At 40.3% G+C, this 13,549-nt stretch overlaps 1 protein-coding gene across 6 annotated transcripts in view; it reads right to left on the reverse strand.

Moving 5' to 3' along the window:
- Positions 1-747: 747 nt before the first annotated feature.
- The window catches only part of grin2bb (glutamate receptor, ionotropic, N-methyl D-aspartate 2B, genome duplicate b), a 141,575-nt gene continuing 128,773 nt past the window's right edge, over positions 748-13,549 (reverse strand). For 4 of the 6 annotated variants that reach the window (XM_015040340.1, XM_015040342.1, XM_015040339.1 and 1 more), the window contains 2 exons: positions 10,410-10,648; positions 748-7,041 (listed from right to left, as the gene is read on the reverse strand). In XM_015040340.1, coding sequence (XP_014895826.1) covers positions 4,660-7,041; positions 10,410-10,648 — 2,621 coding nt within the window. In that variant the 3' untranslated portion in view covers positions 748-4,659. The remainder of the gene's footprint in view (positions 7,042-10,409; positions 10,649-13,549) is intronic. The other 2 variants (XM_015040345.1, XM_015040343.1) reach the window with 2 other exon arrangements.

Consider the following 13,549-nt stretch of genomic DNA (forward strand, 5'->3'; position numbering starts at 1 on the left):
GTTTTGGTGGAACTACAAAAAAAAAAAAAGCGATTTTTTTTTTTTTCTTTTTAAAAAAAAAAGGAAAAAAAAAAAAAAAAAAAAAAAAAAAAAAAAAAGCAGAGGTTATGAAAAAGAGTCACTTTCTTAGTGACAAAGAATCAAACCAAGACCTCAGCTTTCAAGAAAAGTATGAAACAGTCAAGAAAACTGGTATTTAAATCACCACAATATGACCTTTTTCATTAAAAAAAAAAAAAAAAACATTATTTTTTTTCCCCCCTATTAATTCAGCCATATTTTTTGTGCACTTCAGCATGAATTTCAGTCTTGGATTGGTGTTTTCTCTTGCAGAGAAATAAAGTCAAACACTCACACACATCTACAGGACTGCACGGATCATCGGCATCAGTGAAAGTGATGTGACTCCAAAAATTGTTTTTAAAAACACGCGTCACTTTTGGGTTAAAAGTCAAGGTTAAAAAAATGAAATAAGAAAAAGAAACACATACATGCAAACCCATACAAACACTAGAGACCTTAAGTATCATACATACTGACTTGTCAGCCAAAGAGAAGAAAAGTCTAGAAAGGTTCTGAGTGGGCTTTACAAGTTAATATCCATTCAATCACGTTGTGCTTGAATGATCTAGTGCGGGTAAAATGACTGAATATGCATGCTAAATGGCAAAAGGAGACTGAAAATATGTATTTATTTTTCTCTAATTGTTAGTAATTTGGCAATTGTAGATTTGGTAGGTGTCAAAATCTTTTATACAAAAAGTTTATATAACTCATTCTCATATTTTCCCCAAAACGTCAACAGATGACTTACTGAACAAAGGACTTTGGATTTGAAGCCAAAATTCATCCTTTCTCAAAGTCTAAATATGTGACAGCTTTACAGTTCAGCATAGGACGATTTAAGGCTATAGCTTTTTATATTTTGGTAGCTAAAATTATTGGACCCACAACTTTGAACAACCAGTGCATCTTTGTAGTTGTGGGGGTAATCTACTGCCCGTAGTTAATTCAGAAACTGATTATAGTTTGTTTTTTTTTTTTTATGAGTTTATTTGAAATAAAGACTGTAAAAAGCACAAAAACAGCGAGTCAGGCTCAGTCTAAAAGGTATCAAAATGTCTGTGTGAGCACTACATTTTAGTAAGCAAGTTGTTGTGATTTTTCCTTTTTGATTGTTTTTTCCTTCCAGTGGCATTGGACTGTAAAGCACTTCAATGCTTAATAGATAAAAACAGATCTTATCAGCATTTGGGTACGTTTTGGACAGTTCTTGCAAAGTTTTAGTTTAAGTCTACAGACTTTCTAGTTAGATTGAAAAATGACTTTTTGCTATAGTATTTTTAAAATCTGGATACGTGTTTAAAAAATATGTATGGAGAAATATCCATCCATTCAGTCTCTGTTTTTTTTTTTTTTTTTTTTTTTTTTTTTTTTTGCAGTTTTCCATATTTAATGCCTGATTCCAACAGGAATGATATAAATTCATAGTGAAGTTTTTTTTTTTTTTTTTTTTAAAGCACTGAGAGCTCTGGGAGTTAGAGTCTGAAAGATTACATCTGAGCAAGGAAATAGAATATATACATAGATGGACTGCAAGTCCATCACAAGGCGTAACATTTTTGCACCTCTGATCGTACAGTAAAAACTTTTCTGCAACTTATTTTTGTATTCAATGTGTGTACAGTGATTTGCTGACCTCTGATAATGCTGCTAGCAACTTGTTTATTGGTTAGATGTTGTCCCTTTTAAGTAGATGTTTCTCAAATTAGAAAAGGAAATAAAACCTTAATGGATTCCATGCTGATTTGAAACGGACTGTCAGGCAGCTGTTTTGTTTCTTATAGTTTATGTCTACAGTACTGTCTGCTATAACAGAAAAAGTCCTTGTTTTCCCCCAGAAAGCTTACTGAGCTTTCTCTGTAAGCTTTCTGACTTTCTGACTCTTGTCTTCTGTGCAGCCTTGTATCACTTTTGTTAAAGGTGGCATCTTTACAGGACTTGCACTTTTCCTCTTACACGGCTTTTGAAATCCACTAGACCAAATTTATCAGACAATGTCCGATTTGTCCTCACACTAACTATGTAATCCAGTATAGAGTGGGTCAACAATTGTGTAACAGATGTTTTATTTCAACTAGAAATGACTCTAAGGTTAATTTAACACAACGGTAACTCTTACCCTTGTTTTTTACCCACTCATTGCCTGTTGTCCTAACCTAATTCCATGTTACAAGCCAATGCTTACCGGTTTATTTCTCCTGTGGTTAAATAACTTGTAAACATTACAAAAAGTATCAAAATAAAAAAATCACGAACCTGCTCAAACCTCACATAGCCTAATTGTTTATTTTTTTTTTGAGGATTTTATTCTACACCACATTCCCATTGATTCTGTTTCTGATTCCAATTTTGGTCATAATTGGTGAAGCACAAGAAATTATGACCCCTGCATAAACCCAAATAAGTCACAGTCCTGATACTGACAGTTAGACACTGTTAGACAAGAGCTGCTGCACAAAGTGACATGTCCAGCCACATGGCTTCTGCAACCTCTGGCACTTAAGCCTCAAAATAGTCTTAAAATAACTTATAATAACCTATTTTTCATATAATAAAGCTAATAAAAAAGACTAATTGTAGTAGATTTTTAGTGCTTGAAAAACTTTTCTGTTTTTTTGTTTTGTTTGTTTTTTCCATTAGGCTTCACACTGAGTAAAACCTAAACACACATTTTAGATATTTTATATTAGAGCTCTTACAGAGAAATTGGAATGAGTCAAAATTGGTATTGGCGGGTAAAAGCATTATAAAAACCAGAGCCTACAAAATGACAACAATTTGATTGTTTCATCTGCAAAAGTAAACACTTTGCAGACACCGACTGAGGGAACAGCTATGGTCTATTTTTTACCATTATCTTCAAGAATTGGGGAATAATAAAGCAGCCATTTTCTTAAAGAGTCAATGGTGTTGGAGTCCCCGTCTCCCAGCACAGGACAAATCATAATGTTTGCTCATGTGTTTTTCAATTACAGAACTTACATTTGGATCACTGCTTATACATACTTGACATTTAGGCAGCAATATGTTGCTCTTTTTTTAACTTGCAAACAAAACTATCTTATTCAATACTAATTAGTAGACTTCAGAGGTGCTGAACGAGTCATTTTACTACATTCAGAAAGAACCAGAAGGACTGTTGTCTCACTCTTTCCAGCCTTTATTCCCATACTGGCATGTGGCTGTAGTAGCCTCATTATCTTTATGCACTCTGAAGTTGCAACGTGTCATTGCAACTTCTATGAGACACTGCAACTAAGTATTTCTGATTTTACTTCAAATAAATGTGTAACAATATTTTTTTGCAATGTATAAAAACAATATGTAATGCTAGATATCTGTGGATTAGATTAGATTGGCGTTGGTAGTTTCTTGATCATTTCGTAAAAGGAGCTTGGGATCAATACATTATTTAAATAAAATAAGTCTCCCATAGTTATGTTAACTAAAGTGTTAAAAATAAAGGAATGTTGTAATATATTTCCTCTTGATCTAATGCCCATGGTGTCTTTCAATTTGTTCATTGCAAGCTTAGTTTGATGGCACCAGATGAAACTAAAACTATAATATTGAACGGTTTTCTCGTGTGTCTTTGTTCCCAAAGCAGTTGACTGACTGCGAGAGGATCTTCCTATCAAAAGAAAATGGATAGAAAATCAGTGTAAGTCCCATTAAGGCACATCCAGCGCAAATTGAGAAACCCTTTTGGTACTGGCGAAGCAAGTAACAAAAACCGCAAATCAGTATGATGATGTTGCTTCTGCAGTTGCAAAATAAATAAATAAATAAAAAATCACAAATTTAAAAGTACATTTAATGCTCTCAGCTTATCATGCCTCTTACATACAATTCACTGCAGTCAAAGTAAGAAAAGTTAAAAAAGTAAAACATGAAGAATTTATAGGAAAGAAGATACAGAAAACCAACAAATATCGGTGAACTGGTTGCCCAGCCTCCTGTAATGTTGGCGAACTAAGAAAGAATTAAGATCTTACAAATATATAACATGAACTATTTAAATAAATCAAATAATGATAATAATAATAATAATAATAATAATATTATAAAACAATCCAAACTGATCATCATCATTAAACACTAGAATAATATTCAATAATATTATTAACATCATCAATACAATTATTGTTAGTTTACCCTGTTACTTCGGCAGAAGTGTAGATTTCTCATTCATGATTGTATATCCGTTGCTAAACAAAATGTTTGGACAGACTGCAGGAAGGAGGGAAAGACCGTAAGGATGTGAGGAGAGCAGAGACTGGAGAATTGATCTCACCTTTTCCCACTCCCTCCAACCCTCCCTTCCCTTCCCTTCAGATCGCTCAAGCGTTGGAGCAGCACCAGAATCCTTTCGTCTCATTAAAAACTTCTCTCACTTTGAACTTTGCCAAACTTTATGTGGCAGAGGCCCCTGTGTTTTGTCCAGAACCTCTCCTTTTAGAAGACCGAGAACAACACACACACTGTTGTGTACCCTCATTCTCTTCACATAGAGAAGTCATTAGCTTTTGTCCTCTTCCACTCTTTTCTTCACCCACTTCATCTTCTCTATCTCTCCCTTTCTTCCTCTGACCAGTCTCAGACATCTGACTCAATGCTCGAGAGCTTTTCATAAACGTGTCCATTGGCACCATTGAAGGGTCTCTGTCCCTGTCCCAGACCTAACGTGTCCCTGCCTCCGGGCAGCAGTTTGTTGGCCCCGTGGTGGTTCCCCATGGGCCCTCCCACCCCACCCAGGCACAGCTCTTTGGGGTACCTTGTGGCCACATTGGACATCACCCCAGCTGTGGCGGACGCAGGCAAATAGGAAGTCGCTCCCATGGAGCCGCGGAAGTCCCCTCCTCCTCGGCTGTTGTTGAGAAGTTGCTGCTGCTGCGTCTGTGGCTTTTTGATGTAGTACGGTTTGGCACCGTGTAATAGACACTGGTCGTCACCGAAGGTTGGGATGAAGGGGTTCTGGTTCACCTTATCTGGGTAGAGAGATTTAGACAAGGAGTAAGTCCCAGCCCCTCTGTTACCACCACCACCACCACAGCCCCCTCCTCCCATCATATTTCTGTCTCTGTCCCTCAGGTCTCTCTCCCCGACTGAACGTCGATGCAACCCACCTTCTCCTCCACGGTACAAACTGAAGGAGGACCCTCCTGCTGCTCTATCCCCTCCTATTCCTCCAAACATGGGAGATTCCCTTTCACCCAAATACCTCTCAAACATGTGTGCATAGGGACTGGGGCCCTCCATGTAACGGTCTTTTTCTTTCAAACTCACACTTCGGGGCTGAACAAACTGCCCGCCAATACCTCCTCCAACCCCACCCATACGACCAGCTCCCTCTCTCTGCAGATCTACAAACGTATCGTAAGAGTGTTGCCTCCGTAACACCTTCCCACCTGGCCCTAGTTTCCTGCGCTGTGTCTGAGTCTGTGTCTGACTAGGTCCAATGCTGCTCTTCACACCACTAAAAATCATGTTGTTATCCTCACTGATGTTGTAAAGGTTGCTTGGCTGTATCTTGCAGGAGTCACAGCGTTTGCAGAGCGTAGCAGAGCTGGGGCGACTGCCACTCCCCCCAACTCCGCTAGCTGAGCACGTGCTGCCTCCTCCTCCACTGTGATGACACACAGTGTGGCAGTTACGACATTCCCAGTCACCCCCTGCTATACCTCCCCCTCCAAGGCCAGAAACTCCTTTCTCCCAGCAAGTATGAGCCTGTTGCCCTGCTGACATTCCACCAATCCCACCTTTGCACTCTGTTTTCTTCCCTTTACCTTTGAGGAAGTCTTCCACAGGCACTAAGCTTTTACAGATACCACCACCACTACCACCGCCTGCACCGCTTCCTCCACTTCCACCCTCTTGCTCCCACTTGGCCTTGCCCTCCTTGGAGCGGAACTGGTCCGCATAGAAATCCCTCAGGTTGTCTTTGTCTTTGCGGAATATGTAAGGTGAAGAATTACCCGTTCCTCCTCCCCTCTTCCGCTCCAGGGGAGGTGAGACCGGGCGGTGTGCCAGAGGCCCATGGGGGAAGTGGTGGTGGACGGTGTGGTGGTGGGGTCTCTTCCTGAAGGCGTTCAGCTCTATCTCGTCCTGCTCCCGTCTGACCTTCGCGGAGGCTGGCCTCTTTTTCAGGCTGTCCCTGTACTGCTTACGCCTCTTGGTGCTGCCCTCCAGGTTTCCATAGGTAACAGTGTGCGTGGAGATATCCGACACATCAGAGCGAATGTTCCCATCGTCACCCCCTGAGCCTCCCCCTCCCCCGCCACAGTACCTGTCGTGTCCCCCGATGAGCCCAGTGCTGGATGCTCCTCCTTTGAAAGAAAACCTCCCGTAAACATTGCTTCCTTTGAACCCACCCTGATTGGTATCTGCAGCGGTGTGGCCTGCAATCAAGTCAAATTTACTTGTATTCCTGTGAGTCATTGAGGGGCGGGGCTGGGTGGTGAAAATGGGCGCTACCCCTCCCCCCAAACTGTCAGCATCGAACATGCCACCTTCCAACGAGCTAGCGCTGCCTAAGCTACGCGGCCTATTGGGTGGGGGGCCGGACATACCCAGAGCCGAGGCCGGGTGGTGGTGCCGGTAATGATCCTGGTAGAGGTTGCTGTCCTTCAGGGGCAAGTTGCCAAAAGTCCTCTCCACCTCGCTGATATAATCACTGAACATGGGATCCTCTGGAAGATAGGGCGGAGCAGACTTACAATCTGCAGGGTGACCCACCAGGCTGTGCCGGTGCTTCTGGATATCATAGATGGCCGCTTCACGGCTACTGTGGCTATACTCTAGGGCTGCATGCGGAGAGCCATTGACGCCTGGGACTGCAGTCATGTCCTTAGCAGTTCGAAGTAACCGTAGGATGTTGGAGTGGGTGTTGTTCATGTTCTTCTTTATGGTAGAAGATGGTGAGTCAATGGTTGACTTGTTTTCCTCGATTTGTACCCCATGGATGCAGCTGTAGATACCCTGGAGAGTGAATTGAAGAAAAAGAGGGTAGAGAGAAAGACAGGGTGAGACAGATCATAGGGGGGAAAAAGAGAGTGTGAGGCAAGGTATGAAAGGAAACAGTAAATAGTAAATAGACAGAACCAGAAAGGGTTTAAACAGGAAGAGAGAGAGAGAGAGCATCACACACATCAGACAGAGGCAATCAGAAACAAGAGAAGTTAATGCATTGCCATCTTCTCTGTGACTATGAGTATGTTTACTCTATTAAACAGTTATAGGATCTAAGTTCATGAATGAATCATCTCTGGGGAACAATATGGACTGGCTCAGCCGCAGTCCAAGGCTCAGGGACATATAACAGACCAAGTATTCACTGGGCAGATCAGTGTCTTGATTGAAGCCACACAAGAAGCACTAAGCTTGTGGTTTTGACCACAAATCAATAGGATTAATCAATGTAATCTGAATTCACAGTACATCGCTGCTACACAAGAGTTCTGTATGTTCCCCTACAATAAACTGTAAAATAAATCACTGCCAAGGAGCTCCTTTGAACCGTCTTTATATGTGAGAAACTGATTACTTAACGTCTGTATAAACAAATGGCACATAACATTATGACCACTGAACGAAACAACAGGATTTGCAAACCATTGGTGGGCTGGATACATTCAATGGCGACTAAACATTTTGCCTTCAAATTTGATCCTTCAGAAGGAGGAAAGATGAGGAAGTGTAAAAATGTAAAAGAGCTTTACAAGGGCCATATAATATGCCTAGAGGTCTGCAATGATCAGTGTCTATGAAAAACAGTCAAAGGAAGAAACAGTCGTGAACCAAAGACAGAGTAACGAAAGGGCAAGTATAGTGTTAAAGACGATACACAGCCTTCCATGGACACAGCATTACATTATGTCTGTTCTATTTTTCCAGTGCATAACGCACCAGGCCAGAAGACTGAACTAGTTCAAGAATGATTTTTAGGACCACAACAATTTTGAGGTATCAACTTGAATTCTGAAACCTCCACATCTTTATCCAATTGAGTGTCTGTGGGAACAAGTGAATATCGCCTTATAGGTTTTTAGAGAAGGCATCTTAAACTCCAATCCATTGCTGGTAAATGTTGCTGGTGTCCTGTAACAATTACATGTGTAACTGGCTCACTCAATCAAACTCAAACAATTGATTAGAACCCTGCCGGTGACCTAATTATTTAATTTGACTGTAACAGAGAGACATGTCTAAAAGCTGCTGGGAAACGGCCTTTTACGGCCTCGAGTTTGAGACGCCTAAATTAAAGGATCTGTTGCTAACATGCATGTGTGCAAGATACTACAGCACACCTTCCAACGTCTAGTAGAGTCCACATCTCAAAAGGTTAGCCATTTTGGCAGTAGCAGGGGTCCCCAACACACTGCTAGGAAAGTGGTCATGATATTATGTCTGATAAATGTAATCTGCCATTGCCCAAAAAAAGTGTGTGTTTGGCTTTTGATGAATGGTGAAATGGTTAATTTGGTGTTGGGTCAAGCAAACATGTTCTTCAAATGCAGGCTGCGAGAATCTGGTCAAGGCGACAGTCAAATCTGAAAGGTTGACGACACACTGCCCACCAGCGAGTGCGCTGGCCAACGCTCCTCGAAGGCGTCGACTTGTCAGAAACAGTTTTTGTCTGTCTCTTAGTCACTTTCCACGTCACTGAGCTGCATTCATAATTGTTAACCATCAACCCTCTTTTCTCTCTTGGCTTGATCCCCCCCTTTGTATTTTTTTTTTTTTATCTTGCTTTCAGGGTGCATTGATGAGCGACAGCTGCTCCAATGGGGCTGTCTGTCTTTATCTCTCTTCATCTGCTGCTTCTCTGGCTGAAAGGTAACGGGACCGAGGTCGTGAGCACACTTCTATGTTGGTACTTCTCACCTCTTCCGTTTTTCTGTCACCGGCGTGATTGTTTATCGCTTCTTCCACTACCTGATCTCTTTAACTCAGCCAGTGTCAATAGCTTTTCACTGCCGTGCTACTTGCTCATGCGTTCCAGTAAAACGAACTGCATTCAAACTATCGTAGATGTTTAATAATCTTAGATCGCTGCTTCAATCTTTAGCAAATGTGTCCTGAAACAACCGTAATAGGTTGCCCTTTCTGAACTGTGTCTTAGATTGAGAAGGAAGTAGTTCATCAAGCAAAATCAGTTTCTCATGTTTGTCAAAGCGATCTCTGTCTGAGGTCCTTCACCTTAGTCAGTGTGGGTGTAAACTAAATGACATTATAATTAGAAAGGCCTTGCTTCTTAACACATAAATACTGGTGGCCTTTATTCCAGTAACTAGCTATGAATAATTTGCACAAAGCAATTCTCTGCCCCCTGAAAGGTAACATTATGCAAATCAAGCACAATAGAAGGATTATTTATTTGGATCTAATTTACTTGTGTGAACTTGACAAGGACTAAAATGTTTTCTTCTCTAAAGCTCCTTTTCGTCTCAGCTATCTATTCCACAATTCACTACTTTTCACCAAACACTTTGAGGCTGGACCTGAGATGCCTTCTTGTGACCTGTGTTAGGGCTGTGGTCTCACTGACTGCCGCAACGTCTGCTTTAGCGAAATAAACACAGGTGGGGCGTGGTTGGATTGTGACAGGCTAAAATGGATTATAGAGTTCGTAATTCGTCTTCATTTCCACTGACTGCTCTTACAGACACAGAGTTCTAAGGTAGCAAAGTGTGTATGTACCTCAATTTAGCATATATGTTGTGCTAGAAAGAAGTCTTCCCTACAACCCTACTTCAAGATGTGTCTAAAATCTTAAATCTCAAAATTATTCCCCCATAATGTCATACCAAACAGTTTAGAAAATCTAGCATTTAATTTGAGTAGATGAGACGAAGCCAAACTTTGTTTCTGCTTCACATCTGATCTTTTTCACACTCTGGATATTTATTATGCCTACCTTAACTATTTGGCGACACATTATAAAGTTTGTTTGTCTTTTCTATTTGTTAAGCACAATTATTTCTTCCCACTGAACATAAAAGTTTAATTTTTTTTTAATTCTTAATCTTGAGATCATGCCACTGCAGTAAAAACTTTAAGGCTTTTTTTTTTTTACATCTTTACCAGAAGTGCCAATACACCAGCTAACCTATTAACAGCAAATTCAGATTTTTAAATGGCTTTTTATGTGAAGTGAAGGATACATATTGTGTATTTTTAGCTGTCTAGACTAGTAAAAGCTACAGGTAAACCAGATGAGTCATCACATCCACCTGACCGACTTGATGCACTTCAACCAGCGCCGGTGGCTTCAAAACAGCCGGTCTTGTGATCTTTCTGTCAGGAGGACAAAGGTCAGAGCTAAAATAAAACCTGGGAGCACTCACTCTGCTGATGGAGAACGTGACCCCGGGCTTCCCTGAGCACACGCCCATGAAGCAGAAACGCAGCTGCCAGTAGAACAAATGTTCACAGATGAAGGTGATCAGTGACAGGACCATGGCAGCCCCGAGCATGTAGAAGACCCCCGCCATGTTGTCTACGTCCAGCTGGCTGCTCATCACCTCGTTCTTCTCGTTGTGACAGATTCCTGTCAGCCACAAGGCCTCGAACTCCTCCATGTCACCTGGAAATACAGTCACACAGGAATCGTCATGGGGATCATGTGATCGACACATTTTATTCAGTTTGTCTCTTAAGTGAAGGAAGAAAGAACTGGACAACCAGTCAGATGGAACAAATGTCATTTTGAATTTTTATTTCTGAATGCCCAGAGGATCCTTACCATTAATAATCATTTTTGAAAGGCTTGAACATTTTGGTCAAGCCTTTCAGTAACCAGCAGATTTTGGTTACCGAGACCAAAATCTGCTGCGATTTTGGACTCGGTAACAGAGATCTTTACAAGGTCTGATTGATGTCTAGGGTAAAGTCTTTTTTTTTTCTCCCAAACCCCAATGATAGAATCTGAAAGAAATGCTACAAGCTCTGATATACATCATTATCCTTCAGCTTATTTTCACAAACGAACCTCTAAGCGACATCTTTTGCTTCAGGTTCAATTAAATATGTGAAAAACAGTTTGTGAATCATTTTGAAAATGAATAAGGTAATAGTTTTTTACCCCATTAAAATTCTGAATGTGCACTTACAAAATAAAGCGCTTATTCACACAATCTACACCTTTGAACTTACTTTCACTGCTGATTGCATGAGAAAGATTGCTTATGATGAGGCATTGACTCTGAACTGAGTCCATAGTTCAGACTGAAAGTCTTCGACCGTCAAAGTATTTTTTTGCAATTTATGCATGACTTGAGTCATATCTATACGGCAAAGTATTTTTGTTGACATCCATTTTATAAAATAAATGAAAGTGAAATTAGAGATTTCAAATAAAACACAGGACGGGAATTAACTGGTTCGGGCTGCAGCAGGCTTAGACATAAAGAAATATTCTCTCCAAACAGATGCTTGCCGTTACGCCATCTGAACAATATGTCTTTGTTTTACGCCAAGCGATGTAAACCAAACACGAAAGGAGCTGACTACGCATTTCATAAACTAACAGTCCGTCAGAATTAAAATCCATTTGAATTACTGTCTTTTCTTGTACTATCCAGCTCATCCATCTCCACCAACAAACCCTTCTTCTTTTTGTTCTTAATTTACATTTGTTCAGGTAAAATTGTTCTCAGGGTGTCGTTGTGAGGACGCTGCTAAAACCCCGCCCGTGCACACACAAACACGAAGCTCTCACCAAGACAAAAAACGGGACGCGACAGATGTGAGCAAACATCGGTGAGTCTGATCTCCTAACCTGGATTGCTGCATGTATCCTGACATCCAAACAACCCATATGAAGTAATGAGGTAATGTCAGAATAGTTAGCCTTATGTGCACAGCAAACAAAAAAAAATTAAGAAAGAGTAGTGCCCAAATGCATTTATTTATGTAACAAACATGTTGCATGCATGCACGCGACACAGTTTCAAACAATCTGTGTAAAAGTCTGAGTCAGTGTGACGCTAAGAGATCTAATCCATGGTGAATGTGTTCCCTGTGCTGACCTATTTATCCATCACACAGGACACAATGGAAAGTGATAGCACCTTGAAGGCCACCGTCTTTGAACGAGTGTGTGCGCGTCAGCATGCCGCTCCGCATGAGATGTGACAGGAAGTAAGCAGCAAGACATGAACGGTTTGCTGGATTCTCAGAGGGCAAAAGTTCACTTGTGGAACATTTGTTTCTTTTCTATTAAACTTCTCCTGAGAGACAACATTTTAAAATGCTGCCAAAACACCAGCTGACAGCACTTTTAAAAAGGGGTGGTATTATGACTTTTTTGAGCTGTATGCCATGTCATGAAGGTATTTCATTATTAAAAACATGCATAACAATTGCCACAATTGCAGCAACACCCCCCGCCCAAAAACAAACAAACAAAAAAAAACATCCTGGAGGGATTGATTAAGTCAAATAACATCTACAACAGAGAGCCAGAAAAGGTTTAGCTGAGTAAAGCCATCATGAGAAAGAAAATAGCAGGTACATAGCTGTGCCCTTTCTACACATGCTGTGTCAGTCTTTCACACATACAATTGTTCAACTACCTGGGCTGCCAGTTCAAAGAAACAACAACAATGGAGTCCATTTTGCTGCTGCTTCAGAGACAGGTAGACAAGAGTAACAAAGGACCAACAGGTCTATCTTTGACATTGGCAAATAAACATAACACAAGCGTGCCTGTTGTTGTATAAAATGGCTAGAACACGAAATGTTTTGTGTGACCTCAATTACAAATGTGTCTACATATTTTAATGAAAACAAAATATTACACAATTAAACGTTTGCCACTTGTGAAGGTAAATAGCCAAAGAAGATTAAGACCATACTGATAAGATTAGGAAAATCAAGAATGATGATTCAAACTTCTATATCACCAGTTAGATCATGGTTACAAGACTTTACCGTGTGTTTGTCACCCACTTCTTAGGCTTCTTTTTTTTATTACACACCCATTAATAACCTGTGGATTACTGAACACCAAGAAGTCAGGGAAAAATAAAACTACTGGTTGAAAACAAACTTTGTGTAATTTGATGCAACATGTATTTATAGTTCCACAAAAGAGGCTAAATTTTAGAAGTGTCTCACATTTGTGAGTTTAATGAAAGCAGGAATGAAATAATTGGGGGAATTAATTCGTTCCTGAAGGAGAATCATCTTTATGACTCACTGCTAACAAATTTTAAAAAGGTCTATTTAATTAGTAGAGGGCAGTTTTGTGTCTTATTTTGGAATAACTGACTGCAAAAATAACTTCCGAATAGGCAGACAGCTAGATAATGTGTGTTATTAGAAATAAGTTTACCCCAAAAATAATACTGCTTGTTTTTATTAGGACTATATTTTCATTTGAACTAGTAATGAAAACCTTAGATAAAGTACACATAAAGGTTAAGATTTCTAGCAGTGTGAGTGTGAGGGCTTTGACAGCTGTTATGTTGTATATATATATATA

This window comes from Poecilia latipinna, unplaced genomic scaffold, assembly GCF_001443285.1.
Source record: "Poecilia latipinna isolate Pla-1442-1.1 unplaced genomic scaffold, P_latipinna-1.0 Scaffold505, whole genome shotgun sequence".
In the NCBI taxonomy this organism is placed as follows: domain Eukaryota; kingdom Metazoa; phylum Chordata; class Actinopteri; order Cyprinodontiformes; family Poeciliidae; genus Poecilia; species Poecilia latipinna.